The 11,935-nt window shown below is 43.4% G+C and overlaps 1 protein-coding gene across 1 annotated transcript in view; it reads right to left on the bottom strand.

The window, feature by feature from the left end:
* The window catches only part of LOC104278441 (cadherin-4), a gene marked incomplete at its 5' end in the record, with an annotated part of 42,516 nt that extends 33,210 nt beyond the window's left edge, over positions 1–9,306 (bottom strand). The window contains one exon of the mRNA XM_009875419.1: positions 9,169–9,306. Within this exon, the coding sequence (XP_009873721.1) occupies positions 9,169–9,306 (138 nt within the window). The remainder of the gene's footprint in view (positions 1–9,168) is intronic.
* Positions 9,307–11,935: the final 2,629 nt, after the last annotated feature.

The raw sequence follows: 11,935 nt of genomic DNA, 5'->3' as shown, positions 1-11,935 counted from the left end.
CGGAGGCTGTGCTGCTCCTCCTGGATTTCAGCCGCTGCTCTGCCGAGAAGTGGAACAGGAGCAGCATCGGAACACGAGCAGCATCGTGGGCTCGACGTCCCCTGCGGTGTTACAGCTCTAATTGGCTGAGATTGCACTCTCCAGCACCGAGAGAGGAGGTTGTATTACTCTTCATTTTACACCAAGCAGTACATGTGTCCAATCTGAGAGAGACCAATAGAGTATTTTTTTTTTATTCCCTTTTCTTTTTTGGGGGGTGGGGGTGTGACAGGAAATTAAAATCTGTAATGAAACTATTGTTTCCATTTTTTAAATCACTGGTCTTTGGCAATTTTAAACTCCAAGGTCTGAAAAATTCATTACTACTAACTTCCATCAAGGGTGTTCCTGAAACCAAAATTACTTAATCAACTCAATTTAGCTTCTTGTGTAGACCTAATTCAGAAAAACTTTATCTTCTTGAATTGTTATTGCAATTAATTTCCCCCCTTTCTTTTTCTGCAGCAGACGACATTTCAGTAATTAGATATTTTATAAAAATGAGTTATTCATTCAGGGTAGCTTCACTTTTATATTTGATTAATCATATTACCACTGAGGTCTGGGGTTTTGTCTCCAAGGAAAGTTTAATGACCTCATTTTAATCCTTCTTTTAACCACCAGGCAGGTATCAATGAAGAGAAATAAAATTATCTTTTTTTCTTTTTCTCTCCCTTTTTTTTTTTTTTCTTTTCTTCCCAATCTCAAGATTATATTTGATGGTTTTTTTCTGTGTGAGTGACCCATTTACAAGGAAGAATCTAGCTGATTCCAATTAGGTTCAGGACAGAATCAGCCTAAACAGAGCCTTGAACTGTGCCTCAATAACTAATGCTCAGCGCAATGGAGAGGAACCAGAACCGCTCCACCAAACAGCAGTTGGTTTAAAGCACTGTACATGATTAATTTGGTGATAATTTGAAAATGAATGTACTGAAAGGAAATAAACAAAACAAAAGCCATTGTAAATTTAGGTTTTGATTAATGGGATCTATTAGTAAGAGACTTCTATCAAGGAGACCACATTTTTCTATATTAATGCATGTATACCCACACAATGTAATGGAATAATTCATATAAACCACAATTTATCTGGGAGTGGAGACCAAGATGTTATTGATGACTGTTTGCCTTATATCACTATCTATCTATGCTTTGAATCTAGCTACATGCATATCTGTATTTGTGTATTGTACATACACATCTTTGTATCTATATATCCACCTTGCAGATTACACTAAGTAATCTCAAAGGTATTTCGTCCTTCCTGCCATATGCTACACCTGTGTAAAGTCTGAGCAGAAATCACAGAGCGGGCTGATGCTCTTTTTGTTCAGACACGAGGAATTATTGTTTACTCATAAGCTGAGAAATATCTTTCATTTTAGATGAAAGAGGGGATAAAATAAAGAACAAAAGTTGAGTATCCACAGGAGAGCACGAAGCGTGCCTTGTTTGCCATTGCATTGAAAGGGCCTCTAGTGCTTAAATAGGCTGAGCCTCCGAGAAGCCGCCCTGCTCGCCGAAATATCCGCACCCCCAGTCGGGGTTCTTGCTCGTACCTTGTCACCGTCAGAACTAGGCAGGCATCGCATCTCCTAAGCTCTGCTGGACAGGCTTGGCAGTTAGGTCAGGATTCATACCCAAAGGTTGGTTTGATTCAAAAGGCAGGGCAAGATGTAAATGATTTCCATCGAGATGTACATACTTTCCTAATAGCGGCTAACTTGCCTGCAGCAGCAAAGCCCTTGATATTGGTGTGGCGAGTCCCAGGCAAGGCTGAGACACGATGGGAAGAAATAATATAATTCCTGCTTGTGCTCTCTCTGTTACTGCTACCTCTTGACCTAGCAGCCTTAGTCTAATTCATTGTCCATGACAAAGGTTTTCATCAGTACCTGAAGTGAGAGGCAGAAAGCCCACTTCCATTTATAAACACCAAGTTCTTATCCAGGAAAACTAAACTGATTTGTAGTTTTTAAGACTTCAGCGACTAGATACTTAATTGAAATGCAAACAGAATTACATAGATGCTCATGTACCCAAATGCTACTAGGCATATTCAATTCACTTGAATATAATAATTTATTTCAGTTAGACGATGACAGCTCTGTAACAGCCCAAGCTCCACTGTGCAGTTCGACTGAGCTTCGTGTTGATTGGAAAACTGCAAGCAAACACAGTCACCTGGGATCTTCCATGAAAGCACAATTGATTTTTAACGATAAAGCCTGTCTGCAGGACTGCACAGAACTCCTGGGTTTGTTTTCAGCTGTTAAACAACGCAGTCCTGTAAATTTCGCACCACGATATTAGGTCTTTCCCCTTGCCATCTCTGACCTGCGCTGTTCAACTTGATTTCTGCCTCTTGCAACCACTGCCTCTTCCAACAACTGCCTTTCAATTATGCCACAGGCATAATTTGGATGATTTTACAATAGTGTGGTATCCAGGCTAATCTATATTCAAATGTCATTGTAGACTTTCTGAATGGCACCGGTGTAGTGATGGAGTCTGTGAGATCTGATCTGGCAACAGCTTTAGTCTATATGCTAGGCGATGAGGTACATGGGGCTCAAGATTTAAGCCCTTGATCTCTTCCACATCTGGATACCTGCCCAGGTCCTAGGAGATAGTTAGCTACCCACTTTCACTGGTTTCTCCTGAATCAGCGTGGTAAGACCTCTCTCAGTAAATGTCCTGGTCCATTTTTCTGCCTGCAGGAAAACCCACCAAAAAGGAGTCCTCCCTTCACCGTGTTAGATTCATTCGTAAAACATGAGCATACATGTGAAAGGCATTTCTCGTAACGCTCCCATTTACGGAATGCTTCCAAATACATCTAGCTATAAATGTGCTTTGGAAACCCCAAACCACTGGCAGGCTCACTTGGTTTCCGATTTTGGTTTCCTCCCATCATCACATATCGTTTCTCCAAACTAGACCTATTTACATCCTTGCATGGCAGTCATTGGGAAGTCAGTATCTTTCAGCCTGAAGGAAAAGCTGGGGGCTTTCTCTGCTAATTTGCTATTTTTGAACTCACCGTTAAAAACCAGAGCTCAGCAGGATTCAGCTCAGGTGAAGCATTCACCCCAACCTTTGCCACTTGCAAAAAAAAGTCACATTTTTACAGCTCACATCAGCTATTTCTGCAGCTCTGGGCGGTGTTGCTTGTGCATTGGTGGATGCACAGCTATATTTTGTCCTCAAAACAGCATTAACATGAGGAGAACAAATGCACATGGAAACAAGGAATAATTTTGGCTTATGCTTGTTTGCTTTTCCAGATTTTTGGCAAGTTCACAGAGCAGGAGGACTAGGCAAGCGCTACGCCAGGGCTGTGAAAAAGGCAAATCTGATCCGAGCAAATATTAGTGCTCTTGTTCAAGACACTGAAAAAATCTCATCTGGATTACTATATACAAATTGGGTCAGAAGAAAAAGATCTGAGCAGAGCCTGGAGCAGAGCAGGGTTACAAGATAACTAGGGGGATGGAAAGCTGTAACATCAGAAGGGGCTGGAGAGGCTTGGCTTGTTCAGCTTCACAAAATAACACGCACTAGTATATTAGGGTGGAGATGGGAGAGAAAATGGGAAGGAAAAATTAAAATGGGAGAAGAACTATTTATGGTAAGGGACAATGTGTGGCAGTGATGCACAGAGTCTGCTTCACTTCAAATTTCAAAGCACTTCTCAGAATGGGCTCATTAGCGTTTTCCTTAGGAACCAGAACACCTGCACAGAGCAAGGGCAGGCATTTTTGGCAGCACAGTGCCAATACCAAAAAGCCCTTTTAACTTGGGTCTTTCTCCATGTCACATTGCCCACGAAACACCACACTCTTCACTCTGCAGGCTTCCTTGCTCACCAGTATAGCCCAGTACCAGCCAGGCCACTAATCCAGCATTACTGCAGCAGCCAGAGATGACTCCGATCCAACACTATTAATTGAACAGCCCAGTCGAAAACTGGCAAAACCTGCATTTTCTGATGTACTTGCAACAAATACTTGCTCCTCCACTGATTATGCAAATCCACTTTGTAACTAGATAAATCTTAGCCAGCAAGATAACCCCTTCTGATAGAGGATGAGCATCTCTGCAGGCACAGGGCTATCCCGTACCAGCTACGCTGCTTCCAGTTCTGAGCCAGCCTCGGACCAGACTGCCTTTCCCAAGCCAGTAAGTCACCACAGCCCGGATCCTGCCAGCTGGAAAGCGTCCACCCATGCCCGATAGTCCGATCCTAAACCTTCAGAATTGATCCTAACGAGAGTCAGTGCCAAGATTAGCCAGCGAGGCAGGGAAGGGGATCCTAGAGCTGCCTCTTTAAAACATGCTGGATTCAGCCTCAGAAGAGGAGATTCTCAAAGCAGTGCCAAAGGGCAAATTTTAAAGTAGCTTTAAATAAGACCTCCTAAGGCTCAGGAGCTTAAAGAACTTGAATAGCCCAGTTCCCTTTTTATTTTTTTTTATTTTTTAAAGGAGAGGTTGATTGCCAGACAGGTTTTCCCAAGAATCCACAAGCTCAACTAATCATGAGCACTTCAGCCCTATGAAATAATATTTCCCTTACACGGGCTACTATAAAAACAAGTTCTGCACAGTAGGCAAATTTAAAATAACTTTTAATTAACATTTAAGACACAGAAGTCTGATCATGCAAATTCATCTGCGTCTCCACTCTCCGCCTGATTGTTCCTGATTGAATACGATAAAAATAGACTTTGTATGAGTCAAGTGTAGGCATGGATTTCTTTAACTTCTCCTCCCCCCTGATTATGCATTCCCTTAGATAAAGTGGAAACCCTTGGATGGCTATTAACGGTATCATGGGTCAGACTGGAAAGGGCATCCTCCCTGATACGGGTTAAAGATTTCACTTGAATTAAAGGCATTCCTTCTGTGAGCAAAAAAGATGCCTCCACCTTGCATAAAATCTCACCTAAGACTATCCAGCATTGTTCTGTCTTGGCTGACTTTTAATCTCTGAAACATGGACACTGATTTCAGAGCACCTCCCCTGTATCTGAGGTGAGCACCCAGACAGAGGCTCGGCTACGGATCTATATTAATACAGAAAAAAATGCAACCCGCCTGCACACAAGAGATAAATATTTGAAGCGAGGCTGAGGAATTTCTACAGAATTAAGACATGTCAGAGGACATGACCCTGTTATGAGTAACAGGGACTCTGGATAACGGAGGGCACGCTGATACCAGTACCTTTATCTTGTAACAGTAATGGAGCCAGTTTCCCCAGTAAAACTTCCTACACAGCCTTTGTAACACAGTCCAGTTAAAAAGCCACTATTTTACACTATCTGCTGACTTGGCAGATGCAAAACCCAACCAACCCAGAGCCCTGGGGACGGCATTACCTCCCCTTGCCCCAAACTCCCACCCCTGCTCTGCAGCCGAGGGCAGCATCGCCTCTCTCCATTTATTAGCGCAAGTAACAATGTCACATGAAGAACACAACACAAAGAGCAGGCTGAAGTCCCTTAGCTAGCCAGAGGAGCGTTCCCTGGGTCATGGTCCTGCACTAAATCATTAAAACTGCCCCAAATAGCTGCCTGTGATGTTTATGGTGTTTCAGGGGATGCTCCACGCGCCTGGAGCAGATCTGATTGCTTCCCGCGCCGGGGCAGCCTCTCCCTAGACATTTTCTCACTGTTAGTTAGCTGCTCTCTGATGCTTCCCAGCACGGGCAGACAGCATAGCAGATGAAGAAAATATTCATCATCCCAAAAAAACAGAGCTGGGAAGGACTAGAGGAGGTCACCTCGTCCTCACTATGTCCTAGTGCTTTGCAGTTTGACGCACGTAGTCCTGGACTTTCAGGACTAGTCGTGACTCACTGACAGAGACCGGACTTGGAGTTAACAGTAGACTTCAGTTCAAAATTATTTCCTCTAGAGACGATGATTTCACCCCCTAAAATTTCAGCATCCTGTGTATGTGAAGGTGGGGCTGCTTATTCTCCTGCTACTGTGCAGGATCTTCCACTGGCCTTCAGGTGACAAAACCCACCGACCTGCTTGCACGCGAGCAAGCGCTCGTTCTGCAGCTTGATCAGAGTATCTCCAGCTTGGATACTTAAAGAACTTCCATGCTATTTTTTATTGCTCTTTTTCTAATTCTCATCCAGCACTACAGTTTGATCCCTGCCCACCTGGTATTTTGGAAAGCCAGTAACCACCACACCTCGGCAGGTCACCCACTCCTGGGGACGTGTCATTCGGGCCCCTGTACGCCTGCGCCTGAACATTCAGATGCTCCAAACTTTCAGATGCCTCTTCACCCCTCTGCATGTGCTCAGTTACGGGTGTGACCTGACTTTCTTGACCATCGCAGCGGCTGTTTTCTTCTCCCCAGTCCCGCCGTTAAATTTTTCCACTTTTCTGCTGCTGAATACATGAGCTGTGACAGCAGCATGGTGCAGTGTCCTCCTGAGCTACATTCTTATCCAGAAACGATTAAGTCTAAAACTGCCCTGGCTGAATGACAGGTAATTTAGGAGCGCTATAGGGTGGGCCTTTGTATGTGTCTATGCTGAATACAGTTGCTTGAGTTCCTTTCATCTGGCAGCCTTCCAAGAGCAAGCCACGATTTCAGTTTTTCAGCCTATTTTGTTTTTACAACAGCATCTCGATACAGAAGTATTTAGAATAAAAATATACCGTATCTCTCCAAACAGTCCCCAGTCTTAAGAGACCATGGGCTTTCTTACCCTCTGAGGAGCCATAGATTTCCTGGAAAGAGATTTCTGCTATTTTTTAGAGGTGTTAAAATGCAGATCAGACTATTTGAGGAGAGCAAGCAGATATATCTCAGTTTTAAAGAGGCTCATCAGCCTGATGCTGTTCTCTCTATCAGTCAGGGGAAAAAAAATATACTATACTTTCATGATCACGTGAAATCCATCCCAGCTATACCCCCGCGTATATCAAAGATATTTGTTTCTGTAGAAGCAGAAAATATTACCGTAGAACACCCTTGGTTTTCAAATCTTTACAAAGTCCCATGTGCTACAGTGTAAAGCCCTTTGGCCCTTGCAAAACTCTTTCTTCAGTGATTGAAATTAGAGAAATAATGGTATACATCAACCCCGCTTAGAGGAAGAGCAGTATTTTCTAATCCATTTAATACTATCCTATGGGTAATTCTCTTGAAGGCTTTTATTCCTTCTAGGTCTAACACACATTAGCTAGACATTAAATACTCAGAATTCACCTGAAAGCAAATTTCCATTATCTCACCTTCCACCAGATTCAGCTCTGGAAAGACATTAAAGCACAGCACATCCAGAGGGACGCTGCCTGACGTGCAGGTGTGACCAACCGCAACACAGCCCATCCCGCTACCCCAGAGCTCCCCTCCCAACCTGCAAGGAGCCAAGGACCAGGCAACTTGAGTCATCTGGAGCAACTGTGCTTAAGTGACACGGCCACTAGATGTCATTCCTTTTTCACTCAAACCTAGGTTAAAGCAGCATTTACCTGGAAGAACAAGGTCTCCCCCACCCCTGACACACACGAGCAGGCTGGGGCACACATTCTGCTGTGGTGAAAAGTCCCACGGCCCCAGAGACACAACGTCCTGGCACTGGTCGCTACGAAATTTTCCAAAGAGAACTAACCGATGCTGGCAGGAGGAAGGACCACGCAACCCAAGACTTGTATCAGAATTTTATGGCTCTTCACAACTGTATGGATCGTATGTAAGGAGCTATTTAACGACCAATTTACAATACAAACGGTGTATTCACCACGACAGGTACAAGCTCAGGTGCTGCTGCTAAACCCTCCCTGCTGCAGATTGAGTCCCAGATCTGAAAATGTGCTGGGTGCCCATTTTGCTCTGACTCAGGAGGAATTTAGTGCCCTCCTTTTTTCTGAGAATCTCGGTCTGAGTCGGAAAACAACTGGCACTGCTCAGGAGCTGAGGACACCACATCCACGAGCCCGGGTCCCAGTGATGATGATGGGAAGGAAGGACCAGGACCCCACAGCTGGCATGGAGTCGACCTGCATCCATAGGGGCATAAACTGGGCTCTGGATGACTTCCGAGTACTGCTTACGTATTTCTAGTTTGTAAGAGTATAACTAAGGAGAAACTTCGGTTCTAGATTAACAAGTATTTCCAGACTCTAAAGTGGAACGAAAATCCAGAATAATATAATATAAGCATTCCTCAAAGGCAGTTCAGCGACTTGACCACGATGCAGTTAGACTTTCTGTATTTTTCAAGATTTGCTATCAGTTTAAGATACATCATTTACTCCTCCTTGCTGACCCTCATATAAATAGAGAGAGTGGATGCACAATGATTTCCCATTTATTAGCATGCAGACCTCTGTACTGCTTGCGGTTTCTAGAATTACCATGCATATTTTGGATGCTTTATGCCTATGGATTATGAAGGCTGGAAAAGAACCAGACCACATCATTTCACTTTCCAACTCTTCATTTTTACCTCTACCAGCTCTAAAAATCTGTTGTTTGCAATATCCTTTCTTTTTTTTCACTTGTCCCCCAATAACAGCAACTCGGAACACATGAGAACAGAATAGAGATGCTGTACTAATAAAAAAAAGATCTTTAACTAATCGAAATCAGATATACTGAAGAATGTCTACGCATTTACTGCCAGCACACCCGAATACATCTGTTAGAGCTATCAGGGTAATACAAATTTACCAGATATCTGTTACCATTTAGAGTATTTACTGCTTACTCAAAATCGTATCCAAGCTACTGAACCCCAAATATCTCTTACTGCTCAGGATTTCAATCACATGTAATAATAACTCTGATATGTCTACAACCAATTGCTGGGAAACAACTGTATCCTCTTTGGTGCAATCAGACATAGTCGCTTTGCCACATTATTCCAGTCCTTTAGTACCTCAACAAAATCGGTTGTCAGACAGTTTTGCTGGTTCAAGAACCATTCTGATTTTCCTTTTTTCTTCCTTTTTCCCCTCCCTGAAAGGCTTGGTTCCATCTATCAAGTTCCTCCTATTTGCCAAACCAGCTAAGAGAGACGATGGATATAAACACCCATGAATTACAAACACGTTGTGTGCCCACACGTCGCCGTGCTGATGTATTGATACTTACAGTGCTGGTGGTGAATTCGGGTGGGTTGTCATTCACATCCGTCACCGTAATGATCGCTGTTGCCGTGTTTGAGAGACCATAGTTAAGATTTCCTTCCATATCTGTGGCTTGAACAATGACGATGTACTGCTGAACTTTCTGGAGGGGGAAAAAAAAAAAGAAAGAAGGAAGATGAGAAACAAAAACATACCCTGCAAAACGCCTTGGTTTATTTTCCATACACAAGTGCAACCTTTAGGCAGACTAACAAGTTAACTGGATTCAAAATGTTATTAAAAGAGACAGAAAAATTTCTATCATTCTTTCGAGGGGATTTTTGCATAGATGGGTGGGTACCACTGGTTTTACTGGAAAATAAAAATCTTATGGGCAAAGTTCCTTGGTTGAAAGACATTTCTGTTAATTTTTAAGCTTTGCTAGCAACACCAGTATTCTGACAGTAAAAATTTTGTTAATGTATTTGCATTGAAAACATCACTAAGTATTATACCCCCAAAACGGACAGCAACATTGCCTGGCAGCCCTCCAGCTCATCCTGCTCACACAGTTAGATGCCCACAAAGCATTTCTATACCTAAAATATTCTCCTTGTTTAAGTTCTTAACACAATCTTGGGAAATAAGGAGAACTTAAGTCCAGTACGAAAAAGAATATTCACTGCAATAAACAAAAATTCAGCAGACCTCATTTAAATTCCAAAGCACCAAAGAGTGAGCCTTACGGAGCCAGCCAGAGAAATCACCCATTAAAGTTCTCCTAAAAGATGCTGTACGTCAATGCAACTGGAAAATAAACCCAAATAAAAAAGGAGAGGGCGCCGGATCTTGCACGTGTGCACATCTGGGATGTCTCTTTACTTAGAAGAATCTGCTTGCACCGCAAAAAGCCTCCCAATCTTTAAAACTGGCCTCAACAATAAATTTTTGTCTAGATCCGCAGAATTTGCTATCGATGCCTGCCTGTGTCACGCTCAGGGTAGACGGAGCACTTTACAGGCAGGCGCAAAAGCAAAGCTTTCTCCTGAAATTTCTCCTTAAATACGGCCAAAGCGATGTGCCCAGAGCCAGGGAGGGATCCAGCCCAGATCGACGTGACTCAGGACAAAGCTGAACACCACATCCTACTGCTTAAGCTTTAAGGTGTAATTACAGGCACAAGGACCAAGCAGCTCTCATCGGAGAGCTCGAGGGGTGGGAAGACCCAATGGGGGCACAACGTTGTGCAGGTAAAGTTCTTTGCAAAGTCAAGGGAAAGAACTGAGTTGACTTCACACTGGGTCACTTCTGCTCCCAGACCCCAGCTTAGGTAACTCGAGGGCTGTTCCATTCACCTGCAAACGTTACAAGCACGTGTAAAACGTCTGATGTCCTTTATAGGTTTAAAGGGCAAGAATTAAGTCACTTAGGTCTCTCTATTCTCAAATAACCACCCCTGACATGCTGTAATTGGCTTAATTTTTTAATTCTTCTGAGTTGCCAGAATAACAGACATTTGAATTTTAGTTTTATCTTGATTCCAGGACTTTTAATTGACAGATATTAACCTGCTAAATTGACTAGACAGCACACACAGGGATCCAGCAGAACCTTGCAACCGGAACACATCATGGAAATGTACTTTCATTATCTCTTGCTACCTGTATAATAGAATATTAGGGAGAAACTACAGTTAGCCCTTGTTTTTCCTCACATAAAAAGTTGCTGTTGACTACTCCCTTTGTAAAGCACTGGGTAATCGTAAAGGCTGATACGTTCTTTTTAGTGAATGAAGTTGCTCTTTCACATTTAGCTTTTCCTTCCTTATTCTCTCTCTTAGAGAGAACTTGAGAGGGTGACAGAAGTATTCCTGACAGGCCAAATACTTGTGAGCCAAATTAGGTCTAAATCACAGAAATGGGGGGGGAGATAATTAAAAAAAATAGCGGCAATCTGATTCCACATAAATTAGAGAAAACAGGTTGGAGGTCCACATGAGAGACTCCATTTCAAGAGCACAACTCGGTGGCAAAGCCACCTCTAATGTTCCTCATCGCAGCAAGGCAGGGACACACCATCCATAGCATCTCCCATTTGACGCTGCAGCTGTGGCCCGTTATTGTAAAAGCTTCGGAAGCGGGGAAAAAAGAAACACGTTCCTTCCTTTCCGCCAGCCGAGAGGGCGATGAGACAGCCTCCACGGGCATGGGGTGCTTCTTCCCGAACTTGGCATTTTTGCTATTTCTCCGCGTTTGCAGACTGACCCCTTTCCAGGCGTGCCCAGCGGAGCGAGCTGGGCTGGCGCGGCAGTGTGCCTGCAGCGAGGGCACGGCAAAGGCAGCTCCGCTTCGGTGTCAAAAGCGATTCTGAGGCTCCTGACACCGTTACACAAACTCTAATCTGAACTCTGAGGAAAAAAAAAACCTGCAGACCTTGGGTAAGGTTACACTCTGTCTGCACAGAGCTTACTCATACTGGGAATCCAGCCTACAAACCTCCCACCACCTTCAGCTTTATTCAGTTCTTAATCAGAGTTTCACCTGGAAAAATGCGTCCCCTAGCACAAGAAGGGTAAGGGACTAGAAGGTCTCAATTAGAAGTTTTGTTAACTTTTCATTTTACTGCTTATGAAATTATACACACTGATGACACACACACACATATGTGTGCATACTCACAGCCCCTGCCTTATTAATATCAGGTTTACAATGAATTCTTTTTATTGAACAAAGCGCCATCGCAGCACTGTGTTAATAAAAAACCCTGCGTGTATTCAGAACACTAAATTAAAG

This window comes from Apaloderma vittatum, unplaced genomic scaffold, assembly GCF_000703405.1.
Source record: "Apaloderma vittatum isolate BGI_N311 unplaced genomic scaffold, ASM70340v1 scaffold1378, whole genome shotgun sequence".
NCBI classification, from domain to species: Eukaryota; Metazoa; Chordata; class Aves; order Trogoniformes; family Trogonidae; genus Apaloderma; species Apaloderma vittatum.
This window is presented reverse-complemented; position numbering and strand designations above follow the sequence as displayed.